Source organism: Takifugu rubripes, chromosome 7, assembly GCF_901000725.2.
Source record: "Takifugu rubripes chromosome 7, fTakRub1.2, whole genome shotgun sequence".
NCBI classification, from domain to species: Eukaryota; Metazoa; Chordata; class Actinopteri; order Tetraodontiformes; family Tetraodontidae; genus Takifugu; species Takifugu rubripes.
In genome coordinates, this window is record NC_042291.1 from 11,478,943 (window position 1) to 11,505,433 (window position 26,491).

A 26,491-nucleotide genomic window follows, 5' to 3' on the forward strand; every position below is an offset into this window, starting at 1 on the left:
GTCACTGAAATAACTGAAATCAAATCTCCCAGCTAGAAGACGCTTTTCATGCCGTTTACCCACCACTGATTGCAGATGGCGCCGGCCTTGATAAAAACTTGCATCCCTTCATCAGTTGAGGCTCCCTGGGGCGATGAAGACGAGCAGCCATTTTTAAAAAGCTACCAGCAGGCGTCGCTGTTACATTATTGATGAATCAGCGAATCCTCGTGTGACAGTTGTAACTTCACACTTCAGAGAGGCAAGTTGCTGAAACCTGCATGTTGCCAGATCTGTGTGATGTTATGAAACCCCATCACTCTCATGGCTTTGCGCCTCCCTGCACTCTTCACACTGGCTGATGCCGAGCACCCCACCCACCCACCCACCCACACCCTCTGCCCGGTTACCTTGTCTATTTGAACGATTGCGAGCCGGTTTTGATTGACAGAAAAAGAAACTGATTCTGCAAGAAACGAAGAGCGGCGTCTCAGCGGGGGGGTCTCGTTTCCATGTCTTGCAACCGTCGCTGCTTCTTAAACATCAGGCACAGGCGCATTCCTCTGTGCGCGCAACCGGACTGCAACGCCAAAAAAACGCGAACGCTTCAGAAGAACTCACAAAACGCAGTTAGTGTTTCTCTTTGAGTCACATCTGACACTTCTTCCTTTACCATTTTCCGTGATATCTGCAAGTACATGGCAAACCCGCGTTTTTGACCGCGTCAGCTGTCACGTTTCACACATGGACTTTAGTACATGCGGGATCTGGAGATGAGATCGACCGGCGGTGGGGGGAGTAAACTCCACCCAGCAGATAGAATCTCAGGCAGGCAGGCGGAGCGGAGGGCAGCTTGTGCGGAAAAGGGGTCGGGCCGTTCGGTCGGGACGTTTGACAAGTCCCGCACAAAACTTCAGAAGAGCAAAACCCAGACCGGCCTTTTGGGAGAAGGGGAGGGAGCTCATGCGTGAGGCGCGCTGGGAACACAATCACGCGTGGTTTTAAAAGAAATGCTCCAAAGATGGCGGTGGTAATTGCGAAGGGAGTTTCAGGTGCCTGCGGGGTGCGAAAAAGTGGGGTTTTGGAGGTTCTGGTGCGGGAGCGGTGGCACAAAGTTTCGGTCAACTTGAACGAGGAAGCGCTGACGCTGAGCTGCGAGGAGGACAGCGGCAACGACGCGGACGACAGTGTCAACTTTAATTGCAACGGGTCTTACCTTGACAACAACAACGCCAACTCCAACAACGGCCACCAGCATGTGCGCCCCGCCTGCACGGAGAGAGTGCCCGAAGCGATCGCCAACAGAAAGCGGTGCGTCAAGGTGGCCAAGCAGGAGATTGGCGGACTCGGGATCAGCATCAAAGGAGGGAAGGAGAATAAAATGCCCATCCTCATCAGTAAGATTTTCAAAGGGCTCGCAGCGGACCAGACGCAGGCTCTGTACGTTGGAGACGCAATCCTGTCTGTGAACGAGATGAACCTGCGGGACGCGACGCACGACGAGGCTGTGCAGGCGCTGAAGCGGGCCGGGAGAGAGGTGACGCTGGAAGGTAGGCAGGCTGGAGGGACCCACCGGGCTGGACCAGTCTGGAAATTCATTATATTTTTAGCTGCAAGTGCCAGTGCGCGTTGTGGTAGTTGGGAGCCCACAGGAGTGCTTACAATTCTATTACATCCTCATGGAGATGACTGAAATGGAAATTCATCCGAGTCCATTCTATATTCTGAGGACGCCTGTGGCTGAATATCACGTTTCTTTATATCTGACCTTGCACAGCTCATTAAAAAGCAAATGCAATAATTGTAAACTTGAAATGACTCCACTTCTCACTATCTCCCTACGTATGAAATATTCTTTCTCAGCTTTGAGACAAATTTCATCTCAGTATTGCGTAATCACAGCAGTTCCCATGATGCAACCAAAAAGAGAAAGAGAAACTCTGTGACCTGCAAAAGATTTTGAGATTGCAAAAGATTAGCTGAATCAGTGAGGGGATGAATGCACCAGGCATAGACTGGTCAACAATGTTGCTTATTTGGGTTAAATTGAGCTGATTTGGGGGCCAGCTTGAATCTATAGCGGGGTCGTCCAGTTAAAAGCAGCATGAGGGTGATTATCCAGGAGATACTCAGGCAGGGTTTCTCATCGCACGCGGCTGTCGATATTAACATCATTGTTGGAGTGGAGTAGGTATGAAAGCCAACCTCTTTCTTTTCTAACTGCTAGTTGATTGCATCCACTCATCAGTGTCGCAGGTACAAATCAGTCACTGATTAGAGGAGCAAAGTGGCGTCCAGCAGGACTCGGCTGTATGTGAGTCACTTTCCAATATAGCAAGCAGACCAAAGCATTTAATGAGCACCAGGAAGGAGGCATGTTTTCATCACACCTTTCTCTATTAGTCCTGTTTTCTTTATTAATATTATACATTCACACAGTCATCATGATGAAGCTGTTGAGCAGCGGGGGGCCTTTTTCCTCTGCACTTGACTTACAGCAGGATGGACACTTCAATATAATTCACTACTGAATTTAATAGTTCTTAAATTAAGTGAACAGATTTCTACAGGAAAAAGTGGAAACATGAAGGATTAAGGTCACAAATTTAAGTTTTTATCAGAATATATTAAGCACCCTTGGCCCAAATCCACAAATTAGGGTCCTGTGTGTGTAGAAAGCCCAGGCCACACATGCATATATTCACATACAGGGAAAGGTGACCGACTGAGAAGTCATGGACTTAATATTGTGCCTCCCCATTTTTCCTCTCTCTCTCGCACACACATGCAGACGTGATGATCCCAGAGGCTGCACTGCAGGTCCCAGTTGAAAACTTACCGAGATAAGGAAAGAAAAAGGGGAGGGAGAGAGAGACAGAAGGGGGGAGGTAAAGCTGAAATGTGGATTTAATGGACGAAAGAGCTGAGAGGAAGAGGGATTTAGACTGAAGAGCGATAATGGGGGCGTAAAACTGTGATATAAAAATGACAATGAGGGTTAGTGGAAGTTCAGCAAAACAGCAATTTTATGGAGATCATTTGCATTTTTCGGGAGAGTAGTGAAATAAAGTGTGCTTCTGTGGATCACTGGAAAGGGGCTCAACACCCCAGAATGCGTGTAAACATTCGTTTCATATAAAAAGATGAGTTGGGATACATGAATCCTCAAATGAGAGATACACTCCTCTATTTATCCCTGAGCAGGCTGCCATCAAAGCCGAGGGAGGCGTAGAATGGGAGATGAGATGAAAAAGAAATCTGGCGGAAACATTTGATTTAATTGATAGGAGAGCCCATCTCACAGGAGAAGAGTGCGCACGTGGGTGTGTGCGCGTGCAGCATATTACCCCCCCCCCTGCCGCGCCCCTCCTTTTTGGTGCTGTTCAGGGCATGTTTGCCGTCTGCATTTTCACCACCAGGGTGGAAGCGGAGGATGGAAAGATTGTGAACAGGTCCAGCTGGAGCGGGTGGTGACAGCGGCAGGATGTTAGTGGGCAGCCAGGAGGAGCACGTCTGAAACCCGCCCCGTCACCCCGCGACGGCGGCTCTGTTTACCTTGGCTCTGTGCGGAGCTGCAGCATGTAGCCTACCTGACTGCGAGTGGATTTCCCTGCAGAGATCAATCAAGGTTGAGTAGCTATATCAGATCTCATAGCAACCTCATTATGCAGCTTTAATGAACAAGCGAGTATGCACAACCAGCGGCTTCAATCATATACTGCTGATAAACTGCTGCAGGTGAAAAAGAACGCGCTTACAACGCTGTGTAATCAGGTCACCTTCAATTATCCACTCACCGCTGGTGACAATAAGTTTAACAAAGCTGCTTTGCTTTTGTTCTCATGGATCACCAAAGACGTCGCCGGTGGCGCGCCTAGCGCCGCCAAAGTGAGAGCGCTGCCACGCTGACCTGCGTCACAGCCCTTAATTGGAGGTTTTGATGTCGTCATGTGACAGGATAGAAGAACATATGAAGGCTTCCAACAACCAGCTGATAGAGGACCGAAAGTTTGTTATTTTTATCCTGCGAAACCTTTGAACGCTTTTCATTTTACCACCTCAGGAAAATCAGATTTAGAAAAGCCGGAGGGCAGCTCAAGTCGGGCAGATAGGAAGTGTCATTAAGCATCATTTGTTGCTGCCTTAAGAACATGAAAGAGCAATAAATTAATCCATTGAACAACATCTGCCCCCCTTCAACAGACAGGAAATGAGTCGGTGTCCTGTGAGCTCTCCTGTCGATCCTTTGAGCCGTACTTGTCGTCTGGGTTATTGTCTGTGGGTGCGAGCGTGCACCTACTTGTGTGTGTTTACAGTAACTGTGTCATCGCTCTCACCCATACAGTACATGCAGACCAGACCGCGTGGGGGGCGGGGGACTTTTGACTCAGGGCGATTAGGAAGTGTCACAGTTGTACCGATAAAGCTCATCAGCCTCGTGTTGTGAGCGTCACCCAGTCAGAACAAAAGTAGATATACTGTCTGTTCAGGTTCCCTTTAAAAAAAAAAAAAATCTGCATTTCCGCTGCACAAGCAGACTCTGGTTCTGGTTGGGTCTGCATTTGGTGGTTTTGGTGGAACAAGAGGAAGATGTGACACCAAAGCCTGATGTGAAACGTGTCTGTCCTGTTAATGAACATTGTGATGAGAGCTACGTTCTTCTGCTCACTAAAGGGTTTTGTCTATATATGTTGCAGATTTGTATGTTTAATCTGGCGCAGACACTCATCGAGCTGGATTCATTTCTTGCCTTTATCAAACCAGTGGACGGGGCTGTTTACTAAACAGTTCCCCTCCAGAAAAACAGAAAATTAAAGTCTGAAAAAAAGGCTCCTCACTCTGACCCATAATGTAGTCAGAGTGAGGAGCCTTGTTCAGGCGGTGCATTTGTGGTTGTGTCTGAAGTTAAAATGTGATGACTGAAGTTAAAATGTGATGACTTGGCCTGGCTGAGAGGCAAGTCAGGCCTGGCAGCTGGCCACGGCTGCATGCGCTCGGGGAATTCCCGAAGTACGGATGATCTTCCCGGCAGCTTCCCTCTCCGGCTGCGGAGCCTTCCTGTCCTGGTCAAAGTAAACGGCAGGTCGTGATGTCTCCTGTCTGGAAGCTCCCCCTTGTTTAAAATGTTTAAAATGACTTGATTTAGTGATTTTATTCCTGCTCTATTGGTCCAAAATATTTTTTTTTTTTTTTTTTGTGACCTTTACCTCCAGCTAATTGCTAGCCTCCTACAAGAAGTTTAAACTTCGATTCTGCACTCGCAAGGTTGGTTGGGGTTTTTTTCTCCTCATTTTTTCTTTACGGTTCCTCTTTTACTCAATCAAATCCCCTTTTGACGTATCTGGAAAAAAAGCCCCGTGAGTTCAGATCGCCTTAAATGGACTGTTGAAAACAACACAAGGGCAAAATCTGACATTATTATAACATTTTTGGCAGAGTTGTAAGTGTTTCTGTATATATGAGAGGTTTGGCACTGCATACACACATGCTCAGGAATGTGATTGAACATGTTTGCTCGCGTGCCTGAGCGTGTGTGTGCGTGTGTGTGTGTGTGTGCGCGCGCGTGTGTGTGTGTGTGTGTGTGTGTGTGTGCACACACGTGTAAATGTAAGGAAGTGAGCAAATTCTGTTCAGCTCTCAGGACTTTACATGGCTGTTTAAGGTGTTGATCTATTAAGGCTCGGGTTGCAGCTTGTTTTGATTGAGGTTCTCTTCAGGGTTTGGATTCACTGATTTCCCATTATCATCCCAGTTTGACTCCACTCACATTTCTATTGTCCAGTAGATATTTTTTGTTCCTCTGTAGCGCAGATGGTTCTTACATTAATGCTGGAGGAACTCGCTGTAATATTTCCACTTCAGGGGTTCGTTGTCATAGAAACGTTTACAACGTACCAGCGGAATTTGAAATGTTTTGTCTCGCCAAAATCATGGATTAAATCTGATGACGGATATAAAAGTTCACGTTCAAGTTTTTCACTGTTCAAGGCTACTGCGGAAACATGGCAGTGGATGTTTTATTACCGCTGGGGAGGAAGGAATAAAAACAGCTTTGACTAAAGTCATCATTTCCTATAGGATACTGTAGATTATCTGCTATAGAAAACAAAATGATGGATTCAAATGCCTTTGCTTTGTCTGGAGAACAACGCAAAGATGGGTTTGAGTGGAGGCGAGCGAGTACAGACACCATCGAGGTTATTGTTTAGAGTTGGCCGAGGAATGCAATAGAAGCATGACCCAAGGGGAAAACGCACACGTTTGCACACTTCCACAGTAACAATCGCACTGTCTCCGCCCAGTTTAAATTTCTGCCCCAGGACACATTTTAGTTGTGGGAACGGTTACACATGACGCCACATTTACGCTTCCTCTTATCAGTTTTGCATTCCTGTCGCAAAACCATTTGTGACAATGGTGTAAAGCCACATTTCTGCACTGAAACTTGTAAACAGATTTGTGACACGACCGGCTAAGGTGTCAGGACATCTGTAAATGTGCTTTTGCCAACCTGGATTCTGAATCCAAGCTTGGGCACAGTTGCAAGTCTGCAAAAACTAGATTCTCTTTCCTTGTAGTTTATATTTTTTAATTTGCTGATCTAATTTAGAATTTGGGCAGAGGATAAACCCTTTTGGCACCCGACGCGGGTTAATTTATGCCACAACATTGATACTTCTCCCCAGACAAATTTAGATTTGGGCTTAGAAAGTCAATTTGGAAAGATTAAAAATTTTCAACTGTAATTGTGTTTGACATTAGGCAATAAAGAAAGCCTGTCAAGCCTAAGGATATATCTTAATACCAGATAACACAGAAACTGTCAATAAGAATTTAAAAAGCAAATTGTCATATAACAAAAAATGGTAAAATATGACTGAAGATTCAGTTTTATTGTAACACACATACAAACTACTTCTACTCATTTATGGATTATTGCAAAGTAGAAATGAAGTGTTTGTTCAGAGGCTAAGAAAAATTACCCAGTCTAGTGAGGACCACACAGCCATTGTAATCCTCATTTAGAAATGGTCTAATCCATCATTTAACACTGTCTCACTCTGCAAACTTTGTAAAATAAGCACAAATGATGTCTGTGAACATGGCGCTTTGTTCTGTGCTGAAACAAGCAAACGATTTCTGTTAGTATAAATGGAATTTTTTTTTTTTTTTTTGTTTTACTTTACTGACTGGACCACTTGTGTATATTTGGTGTATGGGAAAATAATCTTTTAACATATGCCGTTTCTTTAATGTATTCCCTCCTTTTTTATTTAAAGCTCTTGAAGTGATTCCGTCTTTCTTTTGCGCACAGGCGCATGTTTTGTAAGCAAGTATAAAGGTAATTTTGTGTGTTCACAGCTCCATCTGTTTTTCACCACAAAAGAGGTGTGGGTAGTCGGTGCTGCTGTGTGTTTTTGTCTCATCTTATTTATTTTTTTACACATGCATCAGTCTGTTGACTTTAATCACATACCACACCGCCCTTCTTTAAAAAAAAAACCATAATTCGGCAGCATGTGTGCCTTAATCGCGTAGATGCTCGGCTTTAAAGAATCCAAAGCAGGCAGATTCGGGTTTCAGTCCATTGCATTTACTTGTGTTGGAGCATTATGGCGCATTTTAATGCACAGATCAGTCGCCCTTTTCAGTCTTTTGATCAGATCAAACTGTGTGGGTTATCTGTGAAGTTTAAATGGGATTGTCCATTGGGGACACGCGTCATGTTTTTGTGCTGTATGTAAGCCCGTATCTGCCGGTTGGAGGTCAGGCTCGTTACACCGTCTTTAGCATTTTTGCCTCAGAATCACTCACATCCTGTATAGCAGATGCAACCAGCCATATGGCATTGATTCGCAGCTTGTACGATGGATACGGCGATTAAACAAACACCCAGCGCAAAGACTCAAGGATCTCAAGGTGGAGCGCATTGGGAATTCACCTGCCCCTGTCCCACTCTATCTGTCATTCACTGAAACCCATCCTGCCTTCCTCTCCAAACCAAAATCCTTAGGAATTAATGATCTTATCAGACCTCTGGTGATTCACTGCTTGACATTTGCAGGTGAAGCTCCCTGTTTTCTGTCCTGTTGGAGGTGTTTTGCCCTCTCTGGAGGTGCTGTTGCCCTCTCTGGAGGTGCTGTTGCCCTCTCCTAGTACTGTCCGCCTGTAGCGGCGGAGACAAGGTGTGAATCACCAGAGCCGCGTGAATCCTTCAGGAGCTGTGCAGATATCTCAGCCTGTTTTGGCCATTGGCGCTCAAATTGATTGCAGAGTTCTTGAAGTGCTCTGTTTGCGTTGTGTCAAATTCAACATTTTCGCAACGACACAAGGCGGTGATATAAATATTCCCCCCCCTTCCTCGTGCGAAGCTGAATAAGTGAAGCAGCATTAATAAAACAGACAGTGTCTCACTTGCACCTTCTCAAACTACCACAGGGATTAAAGCAAAAAATCTTTGACTGATTTTCTTTTTTCCAGGCCAAATCATATTCCCCATTCATCTAAGCACCACGCAACACTTTGAGAGTGGCCTCTTTTTCCTGCGACAGCCTCAAAAGTTTTTATGTAAGGAGGAGGATAGAGTGTACGTGCCCTCAAACGACAGGCGCTTCAGTTCTCTTGCACACTAATAAGGATTTAATCTCCACTACTTAACTGAAGGTGAAGAGCATTTTATTAGGCAGAGGATGAATCTTAACCTTTCTTTTGGGGGGGGGGGGGGGGGTTGCTCTTATGTAATTTCATTGTTTTTAATCAATTCAACAAAACCGAGTCGACTTGAATTTGTAGTCGCACAATTAGTCAACCATCTTGTTAAGGTTGGCAGGATGACTCATCTGCCTTAAGAGAACGTCTTTGGTTGGACTTGTGCTGGGCAGCACGTGTGCAGCACAATGAGCGCGCACGTCTGCCACCTGACAGTGTCAGTGCGTAACTTGTCATGTACAGTGTCACAGAAGATCGGAGTTTCCAGATTATGTGCTGGGGTCGGATATAATCTGAAAAGTGCACCGCGATCTTCTGCGACACTGTACATGACAAGCTGCGCACTGACACTGTCAGGTTGCAGACGTGCACGCTCATTGGCGCATGTTTCTGTGTTTTTTCTCTCGCCAGACATAGATGTACATTTTCACTTTTTGCCATTGTCATACAGAGTTTATTTGGGGGGGGGGGGGTTGTTTTGTGGAATATTACATTAAATGTTTGTAGCATGAACCAGTTTTCTGTTTCTACCTGTGATATTGAGCCACAGCCATCTACACTTTTTTGATGATTCAGTGGACTTCACTGCCTTCATTAGTGATGGAAATATTAATTTGCACTATGACCACTTTTTTTGTGGATAGTAGTGTGACTTGAAGTGGTGTTTTCACACTACTATTCAAATGAAAGCTATATACAACACAGAGTTCTTTATGTTTTTAGAATTTCTGTGGTGTCCCCACATCCTTCCTGCAGCCCCTTATGTTTCTCAGACATTTTCACACACTAAAAATGCACTTGAATTGTTCCGCTTTGCTCACGTTGTCTAAAAAGCATGAAAAGCCCTGATAAAGTTTTCTTTTTCTCTGGGAAGACCTAAACAACAGTCAAATTACAGTGATAAAACTCAACAGAGTACAATGCAAAGGTCAGTGTCGTTAGCTTTGCATAGGTGCTGAAATCAGGGCTGAATGAAGTGACAGTGAAAATAAACTTCAACTTCAAAACTCATTAAACTCTTTTTTTTATTATTCCAGTAAAGTACATGCGTGAGGCCACCCCGTACGTCAAAAGGGGCTCCCCTGTGTCGGAGATCGGCTGGGAAACTCTGCCTCCCGAGTCCCCTCGTCTTGGCACTCCTCCCATCACCTCCTCCCCCATCTCGAACCCCCCGAGTCCCCCTACTCAGCCCTTCCTCTCTCCACAAGGTGACAGGAGGTGCATACCACTCAAGATGTGTTACGTAACCCGAGCCATGACCACGGCGGACCCTGAGAACAGGTAGGAGACGCTCGCATCCAGAAATTAGTGCCGGTATCCTCCATCTTTCATTTTTGTTCTTTCAATCACAGCCGAATACATGCGCAGCGTTGTGAAGATTAAATCTTTAATAACAGTAAATGGACTTGAGGCTACATTCTGCAGCTGGGACGGGAAGAGTGTGACACTGCTGGTGGGTTGGTTTCGGGTAATTAGAATAATCGTGACATGTCAGGGTGTAAAGTAAATGAGATGGAGAATGAAATTAATTAGAAAGCACTGTTACTTGTCAAATGATCCGAAACCCCCAACAGCCACCTCATTAAAGACCATTCTATCCTCTCAAATATGCGGAGAGCCAGAGAACTGAGTGACTTCGTGTGAGTGTGGTCGACTCTCTAAACTACACGCTTCCCTTCTCTGAGTTCAGAAATTGCAGCAGCCCCACAATGATCCTCACTAACCGTAGGATAACTGCTTCCTCTCTGATCCTCAGCTCAACAGGAGGAAAGACCAAGAGTGTGACTTGTGCCTTCAGCCTCTCTCCTTCCTGCTGGAATTACTCAGCAGTGTCCTCCTCACCCTCCCCGAGGCCACGCTCAGTTTTTCTTACAGAGGGACTTTTGCAGAATGGCGCTCCGATAACCCAGTGAGAGGTGGTCTATTAGGAGGTGTCAAGTTAATTGGTCGGTAATATGACAATGGCCCACTCAAACAGCATGGGGGGGTGGCAAAAAGAGAGTCTGGAAGCGTGTTCTGTCCTCATTTCTCACTTGGCGTCTCTTTCACCGTGGCGTTCTCGCCTCCTATCTGTTTTGTTGTTCTCCTATTTTAGCTGTAATATTTTCTTTTGAACTCGTTTGCGTTTTCACCCCCCCCCCCCCCCTTTATCTTCTCGCTCATGTCTGCCTTTCCTTTCTTCCCTGAACTGTCTATCTGTGTCCACCTAGGCTACGTTATCTGCCACTCGGCCGTCCTCCTCCATCCACTTCCAATTATTATCTCGCACCTGATTTATTTCTCTTCGCTCCCCACCACAGCGTTCAGCATCTGTCATCCTGCCCCTCCATCCACGCGCATCCCTGTCTGCATATGCATGATTTTTAAGAAGTCTGAAATTGTTGAACCTCAATAAACTTCAAAGCGGCAGACGATGGAGCCACATCAAAGTCGAGCAGGCAGAAGTGCGAAGTCGCTCCGCACACTCTCTCTCTCAGTGTAGACATTGTTATTTGGCTTTGTGCTGCCACTTTATAATGTAACCGCTAACACAAATAATCACCGCGGCGAAGGAAAGTATCAGCCGTGCACCGAGCAGATGGTTCTCTGTTGGCTGAGAAACTTTTACCGGCAAAAAGAAAGGTAAATTGGGTCCTTGTTCTTCATACATTTCCTGCAGTATGAGCAGAAACTAAACAGTTTCTACTGTTTCTGCAAAGAACACTCTGCACCCCAGAGGTCTCAAAGGTCACGGTCGCCAATTTGGTTACACAATTATCAGTAGGTCCATTGTCGAAACACGGGAAAGCGCCAATAGCTACTTTATCATCTGACATTTCTGTAGCCTTCCATCAGGGAGTCTATGCTTTCGCTCATTGTGCCCTGCAGTTTACTGAGGCGCCAACTCCTATATTGAATATTTTCTGTCACTGGCAGAGTTTTTTCTTAATACGTTGTCAGACAAGGTCATTCTTCATTTTGACAGGTGACAGAGGATGGTCCGCTGCTGCTGATGTGCTGTAGCTGAACAATCGCATCTTTTGTCTCGGTGCCCGGGGCTTTGGTTTCTGCAACATGTAGTTCTAAATGCCTAAAGGCAAATTAAAATGGCAGCGGATCAAAACCAAGCCAGCAGCATGATGTCATCACGATGTGTTGATATATTTTAGTATTTGTCTTTGCAATACTTTATCTTTCATCTTTTTGCTGCCTGCTGCTATAGAAAAAGAAATACCTGCGCAGATAATAATGAACATCATAATCCATTATTACCTGTAATTTATTTTATAGTGCCTTAAAATGACAGCGAAAGCCACTTACAGACTGTCAATTGGTGGACACAGTCCCACTGACATTTGAAGTGAATTACATTGATCGTTCTGTCACAGTTCAGTGTTCGTTAATCCTGTGAGTTGCTTCAGACCTAAGTGACCCCCGGTGATATTGGTATTCACCCAATATGACAGTGTGGGCTACAAGACAGAAAGTGCTACTTTGAGGCTTCATTTCTCATCATTTCTTGCTCAAGGGTACCACCGCAGTGCTCTGAACATGTTCTGGCACCTTCCCCTACTACCCGAATGCCTTCAATGTTTTGTCTGCACTGGGACTCGAACCGAGAACCCGCTGTCAGTAAAGTGTCTTGGTCGCCCCCTGTAGGCCAGGGTTGGTAAGAGCAGTAACCCCTCCTCCTGTGTCCTAGCCAGTGCTCCAAAATCAAAACTAAAAAACGTATTTTGTTTTCTTTCTTTTTTTGGGTTTTTTTTTTTTTTAAACATGAACCCAACTACTTTGGCTTTGAAAAAGCTTAAAATATATTAAATACAGTGTGAATGGGAGTTATAAACCAAATCTTGTTTACAAGCCTCATCATCCCTGCCTGTGAACGAGGGCTTTATTCTTCTGTGAACTTGTGATCATAAAAAAAGTCCATATGTGCAGAAACAGGTTTAAAATGACCTCAGTGCAGTTAAACTTTCACTTTTATCATCTGTAACTCTGAATTTACCTGGCAGCTAGTTTTACAGGGAACATGGGTCAATATTTCATGAATAATTCTGTGCTTTATAAGACAATAAATCATGCTTAGAGCTGTAGGAGCGCTTTCATGTATAAAGATAAATTTACCTTCTACGGGGTTTTTTTTTTTAATGTTCTTTCCTTATCGTCACAGTCATTTGACCAACAAGCAAATGTCTAGTAAATGTTTACAAGAGAGGACAACAGTCCAAACGTGGTCTTTTTGTTGGTTAATCCATGAAAGTTAAATAGTTCCATCATTGTTTAAGAATGATGGTAGAAAAAAGAGTTTTCTTTGTTTGGGGGGTTGGATCTAAATCATTTAAAGGGTTTTATAATAAGTGAAGTCTGGGTATCTTGTTTTTAGCAAACTTAGAGTAGCGCTGCCTATTTTTGAGGGGTTTTCTTTTTATTTCAGCAGCTATTAAAATGCTCCTACGCCTCAAAGGAGAGACGGCGATATGAAATGAAAAAAAGGCTCAATCCGTAGAATGATGAGAAGAGATGTTGAATGACGAGGAGTGACGAGAATTGTAAATGGGCTTTACAATTAATGTCACTTTAGGGATAGAAAGATTCACTTTCTGTGACGTTGGGGACGACAAATAAAAAAATTAAAGGATTACACTCTTATCGTGGCGTAGATTAAAAGGCTGTGGAGGGATGGATAAGTGGGGGAGGGGGGGTGAATTGAGAAGGAACAGGAAAGGCACAGATGAGCTGCAATAATGAAAAGAGACAACTGAAGGAGGTGAGAGCAAACGCTTTGGTGCCACAGCCGATGAAATCAATCTATTTTTCATTTTATTGGCAATCTTTGAGTGAACGTGATGTGACCGTTCGATCCATGTGTGACAGAGCCAGCATGGTGCCTCTCTGCGTGTCGCCTTTCAGCAGCACCTTAACCTTGAAACTTAAGGGGGGGGAAATACCCTCTACCCACCTGTTGTCCTGTTGTGCGTCTCTGCTGTGTTGGTAAAAAGCTGTTTCTACAAAAGGGTACAATTTAGTCTTGAAGCTCCATCCTAAGCTATACCAAAACCAGTAAAACCAGTATTGAGGCTTCCCAAGGTGCAGAACTGGGAAAAGAAAATGCCTTTACTTTGAAAGACTGTGTGAAAAGGCACCTGTGTGTTTTTCTGTTACTTTGCCTTAATTAAATCAGCAGTACATGGTCCAGCTGTGACAAATCGGTAAGAGTTATGTGTGAGCGATGTTCCACCTGGCAACAACAATGAGCTACCAAACAAATTACACGTCAACTCCTGTGAGGAAAAAAATAGAATTTGAGCAGATAATCGATTGATCATTAAAGCGTGCGTAGACTTGAATGGTCCCGCACATCTGTTCCATCCATCAGTCATCACGCCGGCGCGTTCGTCAACGTAACCCCGAATCTTCTACACATCACTACCCCTCCAGCAGAATGCACATCTGGCCCTGCGACAACACCCCCCCCCCCTCCCCCCTCCATAACTTCCTTTTGTCCTGCCTCTTAATCACCCAGCCTTTTAACAGGCAGCACTTGTGTTTTAAACCCGCAGAAGCACCTGGAGCTGATTCATCACATTCATCTGGGTCTTTGCTGGTCCCACGTGAGTGCTGACTCTTTGAATAAAGAACGCTCGTCTGCACGGTTGAAACCACCTCGCTTGTTTGGAGTGGTTTCTATTTTAAACTACCGGGAGCACCTGGACACTGGATTTCCTGTCTCGGGGGAATCTGCTGGTTTCTGCTTTGTGTGGTTGCGTGACAAAGATAAGAAAGCCCACACAGATATGACATGATGAGATAAGAAATCTCTCTTATGGGATAGGCCACAACTACCGGTCGACTTTCACAGATACGCACATTTTCAGTGAAGTCACTTGCAACATAGAAACTAAATTAGCTGAGGCAAATTTGTTAGCAGCGGTGACCCCGATGAGACGTGATTCTGCTCTGGGATGCAACATCTTGGAATGTGCACACTCTATTCTTTAAACATTGCCAACAAAGCACGAGCACACGCTGAAGGAGCGTCACCTTCCTGGACTTTAAACCTCTCAGTCTGTCACGCCTGAATGCCTTTGCGGCAAGTTTATTTTAACATCAGGCTTTCGGCCTCCTGTTTTCTCAAATACGAACGCCCGTTTACCCCCGCCTCGGCGCCACTCTTGAGAGTATTGCCGCTGCTGGCATCACTCCAAACGGATGAGCCGTAACTGTATTGATACTGCAATATGGAGCGCACCGCTTTATGTCCTTTAAAGGCTGCAACATGTGCCTTTTTAAAATTCATCTCCACTGAACACACAATCAAAGAGATACTCGGTGCGATGGAGACGCGCCGTACGCGGGCTTTCCTCTTGAGGTCTGAAATATTCCAACGTGATATAAGGGGATTAGTTATGGAAATTTAGCGGGAGACAGCATTGGGTCACATGGTCCACAGGATGCAAAAGCGATGCCGGTCCCGGGTATTGAATTACCATTAACTTAAATGTGAAGGTGCTTTCTTTCATCATTTGGAGTACCACTTTTCAAGTGGATGAGACAAACGAGCATCTGTTAAGGCAACAATCTAAAAGGGCAACCTTTGCTTTTTAAGAAAAATAAAACCCTGTTGAACACACAAGTTCAAACTGAACTCAGTCAAACTGTATCTGCGTGATAAGACTGCTAAAATCTTTTCAGCATTCAAAAGGAATTTATTCGCCAAGGACTGCGCAGTAAAAAAGTCCTAGCGCCCATCTGGTGATAAGAGAGGTTAAAGCTGTTTTAATTTTTCTAATCTCCTCCTTCAGACAACTGGAGCTGCACTCTCCTGACACCAGGCACACTGTGGTGCTGCGCTGCCCAGATCAGCCATCTGCCCTCTCCTGGTTTGCCGCCATGCACTCTGTTACATCCTCTCTGGCACAGGTCTGGCTTTTATTGCACTGATTTTGCGAGTTGATTTGCGTTAAGACACGACCGGACACTTTGGCTCCTCAGAGTTGCTTCTGATGTAATTCATCGCGAGTCATCATGTGCCCTCCCCCCCCAACAGTGGGCGCTGGCAGAGGTCGTCCAGAACACGGCCAGGATGGGCATCGCTGGCAGCAAAGAGATACGGCACCTGGGGTGGCTGGCAGGGAAGGTAGGAATGCATGTTTTACTTTGTGAGATGTGGATGAAATACCCACCTGTACAGGGTGTGTTTACGTTTCCATGGTTACCTGCGTGCTTACACTAACAAGAACCCTTTTCAGAATGCTACTTTTTGATATTATAGAATGTCACTTACTGTCTGTACTTTGGGAACACAAAATGGAGGATAGTGATGTAAGAAAACTACTATTAGTAGTAGTAGTAGTAATAATTATAATAATAATGATAATGATAATAATAATAGCAAGAGAAGAACATGAAATGCTTCTGTATCATTCAGTTTGGGCCCAAGAAGCTGTACAGCATATTCTTGTATTTGCATATTGCAAATCCTTGCTGTACGCATGCACACAAAGATATTTAAAGCATTTCACACACAAACACACACATGCAATCCAAGACTGTGCTGATATTTAGATTGTTCAAATGCAGTACACTACTGTTACTTAGCAACATATTCTACATATTCTTGTTAAAAGAATGACCTTTGACCCTATAAATCCCACAAAACGATTGGCTGTGGCAGGACTTCAAAAAGCAGCTTAGGATTCCACGGCTGGGTTACAGATAAGCTCTCATAATGAGAATAGTTATGGAGCATTGTAAAAGGAAATACCGGTGCGTGCGTGTGTGTGTGTGTATGTGAGATGGAGAGAGAACTGAAAGATTAACAGCGCGTGTTTAAAGGAGAAACTGATGGGTTTTGTCACCTTAAATGGTAGATGAGGAGGCACAGCAAAGCAAACGTGGGGAAAGAGCATCTGCAGCTGCACAACAAACGCCTTTTCTCAACTCCCCAGTGGGTTCCCCGATGTATATGGGCTGTATAGGTACTTTACATATGGTTCAGGAGGAGGACTAGAACAGTTCTGTAACTCAAACCCGCTGGGATCATATTTGGAGCCTCTCAAAGTCGAATGTCAACCAGCTTGCATTAAGTTCAGAGGGCAACATTGAAAACCACGTTTTTTAATGATTTAAGCATCTGGGACATGAAAAGGTCTAAAGATAATCATGTGCAGCCCAGAGGTTGCTTCTGCAGTGTATTTAAATGCATAGATGCTTTACATTTATACAGATCTTTATGTTGAATCATCATTCGTACTACCTACACTTTATTTAAATGTCGTGTTCAGTGTTTCTGATTGACACACTGGGTGAGTGTGTATTCCTAACCTCCCTGTTGATCTGCTGGTGCCGCAGACGGAAAGTGAGAAACAGAGCTGGAAGCCGGTGCTGGTGGTGGTGACGGAGAAAGACCTACTGCTCTATGACAGTTTACCACGGAGCAAGGAGGCCTGGCACTGCCCCGCACACATTTACCCGCTCTTAGCAACACGGTAGGGTCCACATGCATGCTCCTGTGTGTATTCTGTCATATTTAACCTGCACAGGACAAAACAGATGTTCTCTGATTAATGGCGTTCATTCTAAAGGAGCTAAAATGGGAAACTGATGAACCATATTGATTTTTGCTTTCTGTACCGCTGGTGTTTATCTCATAATGTCATTGCAGGACTTTTGTAGGACACAACAGTGACGTGCGCGCTTTGTAATTTTAGACACATTTTAGACAATAAAAATGTCATCTTTGTCTTTTATTCATCCAGTCTCGTCCACTCCGGCCCAGATCGGGGTTCCCCCCACTCTGGGACAGAACTGTTTTTTGCCACGCGGACTGGCACGCGACTCGGCATCGAGGCTCACCTCTTTCGGGTGGAGACCACCAAGGATCTGTCCCTCTGGACCAGACACATCGTCAACGGCTGTCACGCCTCAGCTGAGATGATCAAAGAAGTCACAACGAGTAAGCGCTGATGGAAAATTACATAGAAATGCTCAGACCTGGTTCAGCTACACGTAAGCAGGGACGGGAACAGAAGAGAGCAGTGCAGGTCACTGAGCTGGGTACTGTGATGCTTCCCCTCACAGGTTCAGGCATGCTGCAGCAACACAAGTCCCCAGAGCTTTAACAATGAACAAGGCTAACTGCTGCCTGAAGTCTTTCAAGCCAAAAATAAAATCTATACCCAGTAAAAAAAAGCACGGTATACCCGGCTCACAAACGCACTTATCTTCTATCTTTGTGAGGACTCGTAATGTATCACCACGCCCTTTACTCTAACCATAATCCTCACAGCTTAAGATCTAACCCTGTTGTTAACCTTAACCAAACTGTTCCTTAAAACCAATTCTTGATCCTGTACCCGACCTTTGTGAGGACCAGCCAAAATGTCCCGACTATGTAGGTTAAATGCCTATTCTGGTCCTCGCTTTGCAGCATATACAAGAATACACATACAGACAAAGAATAAGATTTTACAGCTGTGTGTAAATCTTCCATATATGCAGATCTGGACAATGTGCTTACTATTTATAGACAGGAATGCGTGTGTCTGTGCATGTGTGTGTATACTGTTTGGCATTAAGTACTGGACGTCCAGGGAATTCCAGTGAATACCCTCACCCCCCCTCTCTCTTTGGCTCTCCTCCCTCTACAAGCACAAAATGTCCTGGGAACTGTGTGCCTCCCCTGGGACCCCTGTCCCTTTCAGTCAGCTCAACCTAAAACTTCAGGCGTCACGTATCCAGCTCCAAATATACGCCGCTACGTGTCTTCAATCCTGTCGTGGGTTGTTTCTGCATCAGCTGTCACGGATCGACCCGGTTTTCTGTCACACACAGCAGACAGGTCTCTGCGCGAGGGCTCGATGTCACAATTTTAGATTCGTCTTTGCCACTCCTAGGTGTCTGTTAAAAATCCTGATTTTCTTTTAAAACAAGGATGCCTTATTTAGTTCCAGGGAACAATGCTGTTTGTTTCTTATCAATGTCCTTTTAGCTTCAGTCTGCGTGATTTAATAAACAGTTCTGCTGTCTATTATCAAGTATAGTTGAGCTGATAGAGTTTTAAATAAGAAAATAGCTTGCGTGTGTAAACATGCACTTTACGCAGGTATAAATAATGTAGTGAGCATTTATTCCTAAACAGATGTGGACTATATGTCTCCATAATAAATGAATAATAAATACAGTAGCATATTTTTTATCAACGCTGTTTTAATTGGACGCATATGCTGCCAGTAAGAGGCATCAATCCCTCCAGAGAGTACCTAACCACACAGAACCACTCATTCTGGAGCAGATGTGTCCTGTAGTCCTGTGCGTGCTGTAGCCGGGTATGTCGAGTGGTTGAGTGTGCTTCAAGGAAAATTGCTCAGTTCCTATTCACCAAGTCTGCACAGCTAATGAATCTCCATTTGGCGCTGATGGTGCCGTCGCCGCCAGTTTCTGTATATTTAAATAGCTCCCGCTCCAGCTCCGGTCTAACTGGTTGTGCAGGCACTGTGAGGATTCAGCAGATTCATTGCTGTGTTAATAGGAGGCCCTCTACGGAGCGCTTGGGGGGGGGGGCAGCTTTATGATAAACTTGATTAAGCAGCTTCTCTAAAGCCCCTGAACTGCGACTAAATAAGTCTCGTTTTGAGCCATTTGATGTCCAAGGTGGAGAGTAACAAGATACTGAAGATCTGTCTGACACACCAACAGCGTTGTTTAAGGAGTTGTGAGTGTTGACAGCTTTAAAACTTTTTCAAATTGTCATTGGGCCAGACCGGGGCTCCCTAATGAAAGAGTAAACAGCCAAATGGCTTCTTAAAAAAGAAGCAATTCCGGCTCAGTGGCTGAGTAAAATTTACCTTGAAACCTGCTGTGACACATGAGCGCGGTGGGACGCTGCCAGATCTCTTCTTTACCTGCTGCTAACGCCAGTTAAGTTGAAGACAAACGATGGAGAAAAAGAGTCCCTGTCCTGCACCGACCTCTGCATTCCAACGTCTCCTCCATTCACTCCCTCCTTCTGTCATCCAGCATTTTCACTTTCTGCCCCCTTCGTCCCTCTTTTTTTCTTTTCCGCTCACCCAAAGGGCCTTTTGTTACAGCTTGAAAGCCCCATTCTTTGCATGTGTGTGTGTTTTTCTGGCTGCTGGACCCACAGATCAGGGTTCTCAGGTGGATTAAGATCTCAGCAGAGACTCATCGTACGCATCGTGGGGTCAGAGGTCACGTATGTGTCTTGTACGTTGCTGTGTGCCAGTGTTATCATTTCCTTGTTTTCATTGTTTTACAGTTCTTAAGAAAAAGAACTTAATGTAATTCGCTGCTCGGCCGCTGACTCGGATGACCTTGGTGATGCCCTGTTACAGTCTCCCAAAAGAGATAACGAGGAGAGAATCAAATTAAAGTAGTTGCTTCAGAGACGCAGACAACTAGCTTGGCTGATCGTGTGGCCGTATTCCTCAATTCACTGGGCCCAGATTCGATTCGGCTCATTGCACTTGCTGCCCGTCAGTCTCCCATTCTCCCGTTGGTTTCTAAAGGCTGGAAAGAAGCAGAAAAATGACCTAAAGCTTTGAGGATAAAGGCTCAGCAGATCCATCCTCTTCACTGATACTGTGACTGAACAAAGAGAGAATGGTGATAAAATGTTGTCACCATCTTACGCAACACTCCGCAAATCCCGAGGTTAAAGAAAAAGCCCCACTCCTCTGTTGTTGTCAACGGCTGCTATCTGACAGTCGCCCTCCTCAGTCATTCGCGCGAAGACGTTTCTTCCTCGGAGTGCTTTCGGGATTCTGCCTCTGCTGAGCTCTGGCGAAAGGAGAAACATCGTTTTAGAAATGCTGGAAAGGTGAGACGCGTGTTATGGTTTGCTGTCTCCCGGCTCTGCAGCCCATTGATCTGCAGTTATGCGCAGGGTAAATTCAACAGTCGAATTATTTACCGACCGTGTTTGACAACAGTCATCTGTGTTTGTTTTCTTGCTGTGTACACACTTGCAACCTCGGTGCCGCGATCACTGTGAGATACCGTGAAGAGTGTGGGAGGGATCCAGTTGTGGGTGTGTGTGTGTGCGCATATGTGTGTGTGTGTGTGTGTGTGTGTGTGTGTGTGTGTGTGTGTGTGTGTGTGTGTGTGTGTGTGTGTGATGATTTACCCAAAGAGACCAGAAACAGGCCCCACATTCTGTACACGTGCATGAGTGTCATAAACACTGGCTCACCATCATTTACACACATGCAAAGTCCCCCTCCCTGTCCTCACACACACCCACACACACATCCTGTTCGGGCTGTCGACAAACATTGCCGAGACGACAACTATCTCTGGTGTCAAAAAAGCCCGCCGTCCAGTGAGATGCTGGAAATGAAGTTTTCCGACGCCCAGTCAGGGGAAAAAAAGGATTAAATGCGGCTCAATCACGCCGCTTGGAGACGGTGATTTGTCATCGCCGCCGTGCAAAGAGACGAGGAAACGGGAGAGTGGATGAAGATAGCACACTTGATGGTGCTTTCAGCCTGGTGCTGTCGTGTGAAAGCTGAGGGAAAGTGGCGAGGAAGACTGCGCAGCGCTTTTAGAGGGCTGGTTCGCATGTGCAGAGGTGAAATGATCAAGTCGTCCAGCTTAAAGGAGCTCTGAAGGGTGACAGGGTGTAAACATGAGGGTCCACGCTGATTACTGCGGCTCCGCCTTAGCTTCTGGAATACCATCAGACCTCCTGATGCAGCTGCAGGCCGAGATCAGCTGTTCTGTGAGTCGGAATCATCGTTAGAGAAACATCAACTGTATCTTCCTCCCCTCCATCTATTTGTCTTCATCCCAGTTTTTCTTTCCTCCGAAACAACCTGGCAACCATTCCAGGCTGTCGCCCGCCCACCCACAGCGGAGAGCAATTCCACGGTTTTCCTCCCATTAATTTCCCCCTGCTGCTGTGGCCAAGTCTTACTGGCGTGGACGCTTGGCTCCAGCGTTCGGACGTGACCATCTCCACCTTACCACCTAACCTGCAAAATAATGTGTGAGTCTTGCTCAGCAGGAAAAGGAAACGATATTTCGATTGCTCTCCCCAGGTTGTCTTTACCGCGGTCAGGAGTGCCGGCTGGTCATCCACTACGAACAGGGCTTCTCCGTGCTGGCTGACCCCACGCCGCTGGGGGACAGGGAGAACGGCGAGGGGAGAAAAGCTGCCGCTGCCGCTCCCCCCCAGGTCCTCCTGTCCTACCCCTACGAAAAACTAAAGATGTCCTCGGACGACGGCATACGCATGCTCCTCCTCGACTTCGGAGGGAAGGAGGGCGAGATTGTGAGTGTCTCTGCGTACCGCTGAAGGTTGAAGGCGCCGGGGGTACCGCAGCGCGTTTAGGAGTTTGTTTTAGCCTTCTAAACAAAAACAAGAGCTCTTTAGCTTCATTCAGAGCTCACGAGATTACCCAAGATTGCTGCGGTCACGTGCAACACACAATAAATAGAACAAGTTCCAGAAGGGCCTTCTGGGAAATGAAGCTAAACAGAAACTGCAGTGACAGGCTGAAAGTCCGAGCAGCAGAAAGCAAATTAGAGCACTTCATCACACTCACAAAAAATCATTCTTCTGCTACAAAAATGAACTTCACTTGTGAGGGAATCCACTTTTCTTTAACAACAAAAAATTGCCTGTCATTCAGGGTAGGAGATTTAATCTGTAAACAGAGGCCGGGGTTTCAGGAAGTAATCTGGGCCAGTTGCTACTTAACGAGTACCAAAAGTCAGCATTCCGTCATTTTCCTGACCCCCCCTTCCCTCAAAAGTTATCAGAGCGTCTGATATAAACACTGTTGCAGCCATAACAGGCGCTCGGACCTGAACTGACAGAAATCCCCTATCAGGATTATCTGGGCTTGATCTTTTCTAATCCACATACGTGAGCACGCAGGTGCGAATGCGAGGAAAATAAATTATGGGTTGCAACTTGGATTCAAACCCTCGACTGGCTACCAAAGCAGAGCAGATTTTGCCTTGTGTGTCGCCGCAGAATCCAAACGCAGCCATAGACGAGGCTTTCTAAAAGCCCCCAGGCACATGCAGATCTGGCCGACGCCTCATTAGTTCAGCATTTCCAAATGTTTTTTTTAGAGTTGTGACTCCACTGTTATTAGCTGGCAGAGACGATGCATGTCTAATGTTGTCACGGCGATTCCCAGTTTATCTCAGAATACAGAAGTTGCATTTCAGCGCTGGCCCGGCCCTTTATTGCTGCTCGAAAAAAACAACAGACACATAAAATAAATAACCGTCCGCCATTCTGGCACGGCCATGCGAGGATCCTCACTGAGACGATGCTGATAGGTTGGTGCCTGAATGGCACATCAGTAAGTATTTTCACCACCAAAGTGGTTGGTGTTAGCATGCTAATGTTGAGGGAGGAGGCCCAAAACGTTGTGAGGCTCGCGTGAGAGTTGTATGTGCATGCAAAAATGTATCTTTTTTTTCTTTTTCATATATATTGGACAAGTGGTGTATATTCCAAACTGTCTCTTTTTTGTCCTCCAGCAACTGGACCTCCACTCGTGTCCAAAGCCCATTGTCTTCATCCTGCACTCCTTCCTCTCTGCGAAGATCTCTCGTCTGGGTCTGGTAGCCTGACATGGATGAGATGCACCGACCAGGAGGAGCCCACCGTGTCTGGACCCAAACTGAGTGAATGTAGCCTCCATCGTAAAAGTGAAGAAATGCACCCAGCCTGGTTCTGCCCTGAAAATGAGTTTAAAGTGTCGACTGAAGAAAACCAGGAATGGAGCAGGAGCAGACGGATGATGAACAGGCGCGGGGAATGATTCTGGGTAGCAGATTTGGCATCGACATCACGTTTAGGGTTCGGTCGGACTGGACATGTTTAGCGTGGTTGAGATAAATAACCTTTAATTCAATCAAAAAGGCAAACCTGCCTTCCATCTAACAATTATATAATTTATTCACCGATGGCTCTGAAAGGACGTTCGGAGTTCTTCCCGGTCGTTTTTCTTTGCAATATACTTGACGCTGCAGAAGAACTTCAAGCATTTGTCTTTGTTAGCGTCCCCCAGATGTCTTGTTAGCGGTGACAGCATTCATCATCGAGGCTCAACCGTCCGCAGTTTTTCCGGTTTGACATCTGACTCGAATTCAAAATGTCATGTTGTTCTTTGAACAGGTAACGTCTGACGTCCAAGTGTTTCAGTCTTTAACTGGTTCTCCTGCTGTCTGAAATCAGTCCCACTGTCACTTGTAAATGGAAGTGGGTTTGTTTTTTAACATAATTGTGTTTAAATTTCCATCAGTTTAGCGAAAGCTTGTAACTCTGGTTAGCTTAGCTTAAATGAGAGGAAACAGCTGATCCTGTTCAAAACAAAACAATCATAATTCTAGAGGCCAATATTGCTTTTCATTTACATTTTATTCATTTAATTAAAATAACAAAGTGCAGGATGAAGCAGAATTGTTTTACCTTAAAATAAGGCTGTAGATGCTGAGGTGTCCTGATAAACACCTGTCTGAGATCTGCCAGAAGTTACAGTGCTGCTGCATTTTTGTTGCAAGCATAGGTATGCTTCCATGACGACGGTGGAATCAATAAAACGAGAGGTGAAACATCTGACACTGGGGAAGCTACCAGGAAAAAGAACAACCCACAAGATTCCAATCTTTTTTTTCCCCTTTTCAGACAAATCAAAGCAGATCAAAGGCAGAATAATTTGTTTCTCGTTGCTTTATTGTGGATTGAGGCGGCAGATTGTTGATTAAGATGTTTGTGTGGAAATAATTCTGCTTCTGTCCTGCCCTTCATGCAGTTCTGTATGCACGTCCACGTCACCTGCTTCTGTTTGGCACCAGTTTTCTTTGCTGAACTTGTTAGCACACAGGAATGTTTTTCTTCTCTTTGGGCCTCTTTTTCCAGGTGCTTTACTGCAACCTTCTGAATTCAACGAGTGCACTGATGATTACATCACTGCTGATCCAGTTGTGCAACTCTGGGCTTTGAATTTTTGGTTGTGTTTTTTGTTTTTGACAGCGCTTAACTGTTTATGCTAATCCGTAGCTAACCAGCGGCAGGCTACAGCTTTGGGCCATTTTAATCACCTTTATTTCTCTGTGGTGGGGGAGGACTCATCTATTCAGATTCAAAACACTGCCTCAATCACGTATTTTCATGTCAAGTATTATTTTTCTCATAATGGAAGCGTAGCCATCGTGGGAGTCTGAAGTCCTGCGCTAGTGCCGTGATCTCATTATTTCAGCAGGAGAGAAAACCTCCTATCCTGCTGCCGCTTTCTGGTGCCTTTTAGATGACTGAGAGGAAAATATTTAAATCTTTGTGGCACGGCAACGAGGCTCCTGCGATGGCTGCGTCACTGGCGGCTACGGGCACGGAGATTTTGTGTTTTCCCTGGCATCAAACGTGTCTAACCCCTTTCCTCATGGACACTGTGAAGAATGATTTACATGACGTGATCCCACCTATCGAATGGAGAGAAGCTTTATGAGCAAAATCTGCTTTTGACTTGTAGAAACACGCCACCAATGCCTTTGGCAGCTGCTGTACTGTCACTCAGACTGATGAAGCTTAGTTTGAAGTCAAACGATGCACATAAATCATGTATTTAAGAAAGAAGTTTCTTTTTACTGTCTGAAACCGTCAATCATTTCACACCAGATGCAGAAGCAACTGGCAACAAGTCATATCAACATTTTACAGCTAATATAGTTTACAGAACCAGTTTGTGGGCAATTTCACGCTACTTCCTTTTTTCCACTCTCAGAATGACGCTGGGAGATTTCCCTGCGGTGGAATGCAAACGGTCACTGCTTCATTTCAGGGGCCGTTATGACGCGAGGCGTTGCACTAATTTACTGCAGATTAGTGACACTCGTGCTTAATTGAAGCAATATGTTGCAAACCAGCTCTGCAGAAAGGCTTCATTTATCCTCAGCTAAAAGGCCCCTGCGTAATTGAGATTTGGGCAGCTCTTTACACGATCTGAAGCCTTTGACATTATTTACAGTAACTGGCTGTCAGACACACACACACAGACAAACGGATGGATACACTAATTTATACTCTTCAGGATGAGGCCGTCCTCCCGCACTCCTGGTCATTGTTGCAGAGATTGATATTGTTTGTTCAGCACCTCTCTTTGTTGCTGTTTTTATCCTTTCCTGGTTATTATGGCCTGTTTTTCTCTCAGCGGGGAGCTTAATATTGAGCAACCATTGCATCATGTAACAGAGGAGAAAAAAAACAACCTCTCCTCTGAGGTTCCGTTGCTTCCCTCTGACGGGGGCACGAATGAAAAACTGTTTGTTACCCTCCTAAAGTCTACAAATCTGCACAGAGTGACGCCGCCACTGAAGCGTTTTCACCAGCGCACAAACCTGCGCGGAGAGGAACTGATGGATACTGTCAGCATATTCGCTTTGAGAGGCTGGACAGGAGCCAAGCAATTAGCAAGCAGCCACACACAGTGTGTGAGTGTGTCTGTGTGTGTGAGTGTGTGTGTGAGAGAGAGAGAAATGTTGAGTTTTATTCATGTGCACACAGCGGATACTTTCAGTCAAGTGCACATTCCGCTCAGGTTGGTTTGTGTGTGGAAGGGGGCCCTGAATGAACGGCCCCCTTCTCTTTAAATGTGTGTTGCATTCCTCAGGGGCGACGGGTTCCACCGGTTACAGGCGGCCCCTGTGCTTAACAACACGTCTATTGGGGGGGCGGGGGGCGGGGGGGGATTTGAGGCTTTTAAACCGTGTGCTTCAGTTTGGATGTGGAATGTCGAATTGCACATTTGTGCTCATTTTGTCCATTTTGGGCATGAGTGGGGAC

At 45.4% G+C, this 26,491-nt stretch overlaps 1 protein-coding gene across 1 annotated transcript; it reads left to right on the top strand.

Annotated features, from left to right (window-relative positions):
• The first annotated feature begins 819 nt into the window (after nucleotides 1-819).
• On the top strand, nucleotides 820-25,391 carry sntb1 (syntrophin, basic 1). The gene is made up of 8 exons (XM_011605486.2): nucleotides 820-1,529; nucleotides 9,726-9,969; nucleotides 15,474-15,591; nucleotides 15,719-15,808; nucleotides 17,023-17,159; nucleotides 17,430-17,626; nucleotides 21,729-21,961; nucleotides 23,188-25,391. Exons 1-8 carry the CDS (start codon nucleotides 1,001-1,003, stop codon nucleotides 23,278-23,280), a joined length of 1,641 nt encoding a protein of 546 aa, XP_011603788.2. The 5' UTR covers nucleotides 820-1,000; the 3' UTR covers nucleotides 23,281-25,391.
• Nucleotides 25,392-26,491: the final 1,100 nt, after the last annotated feature.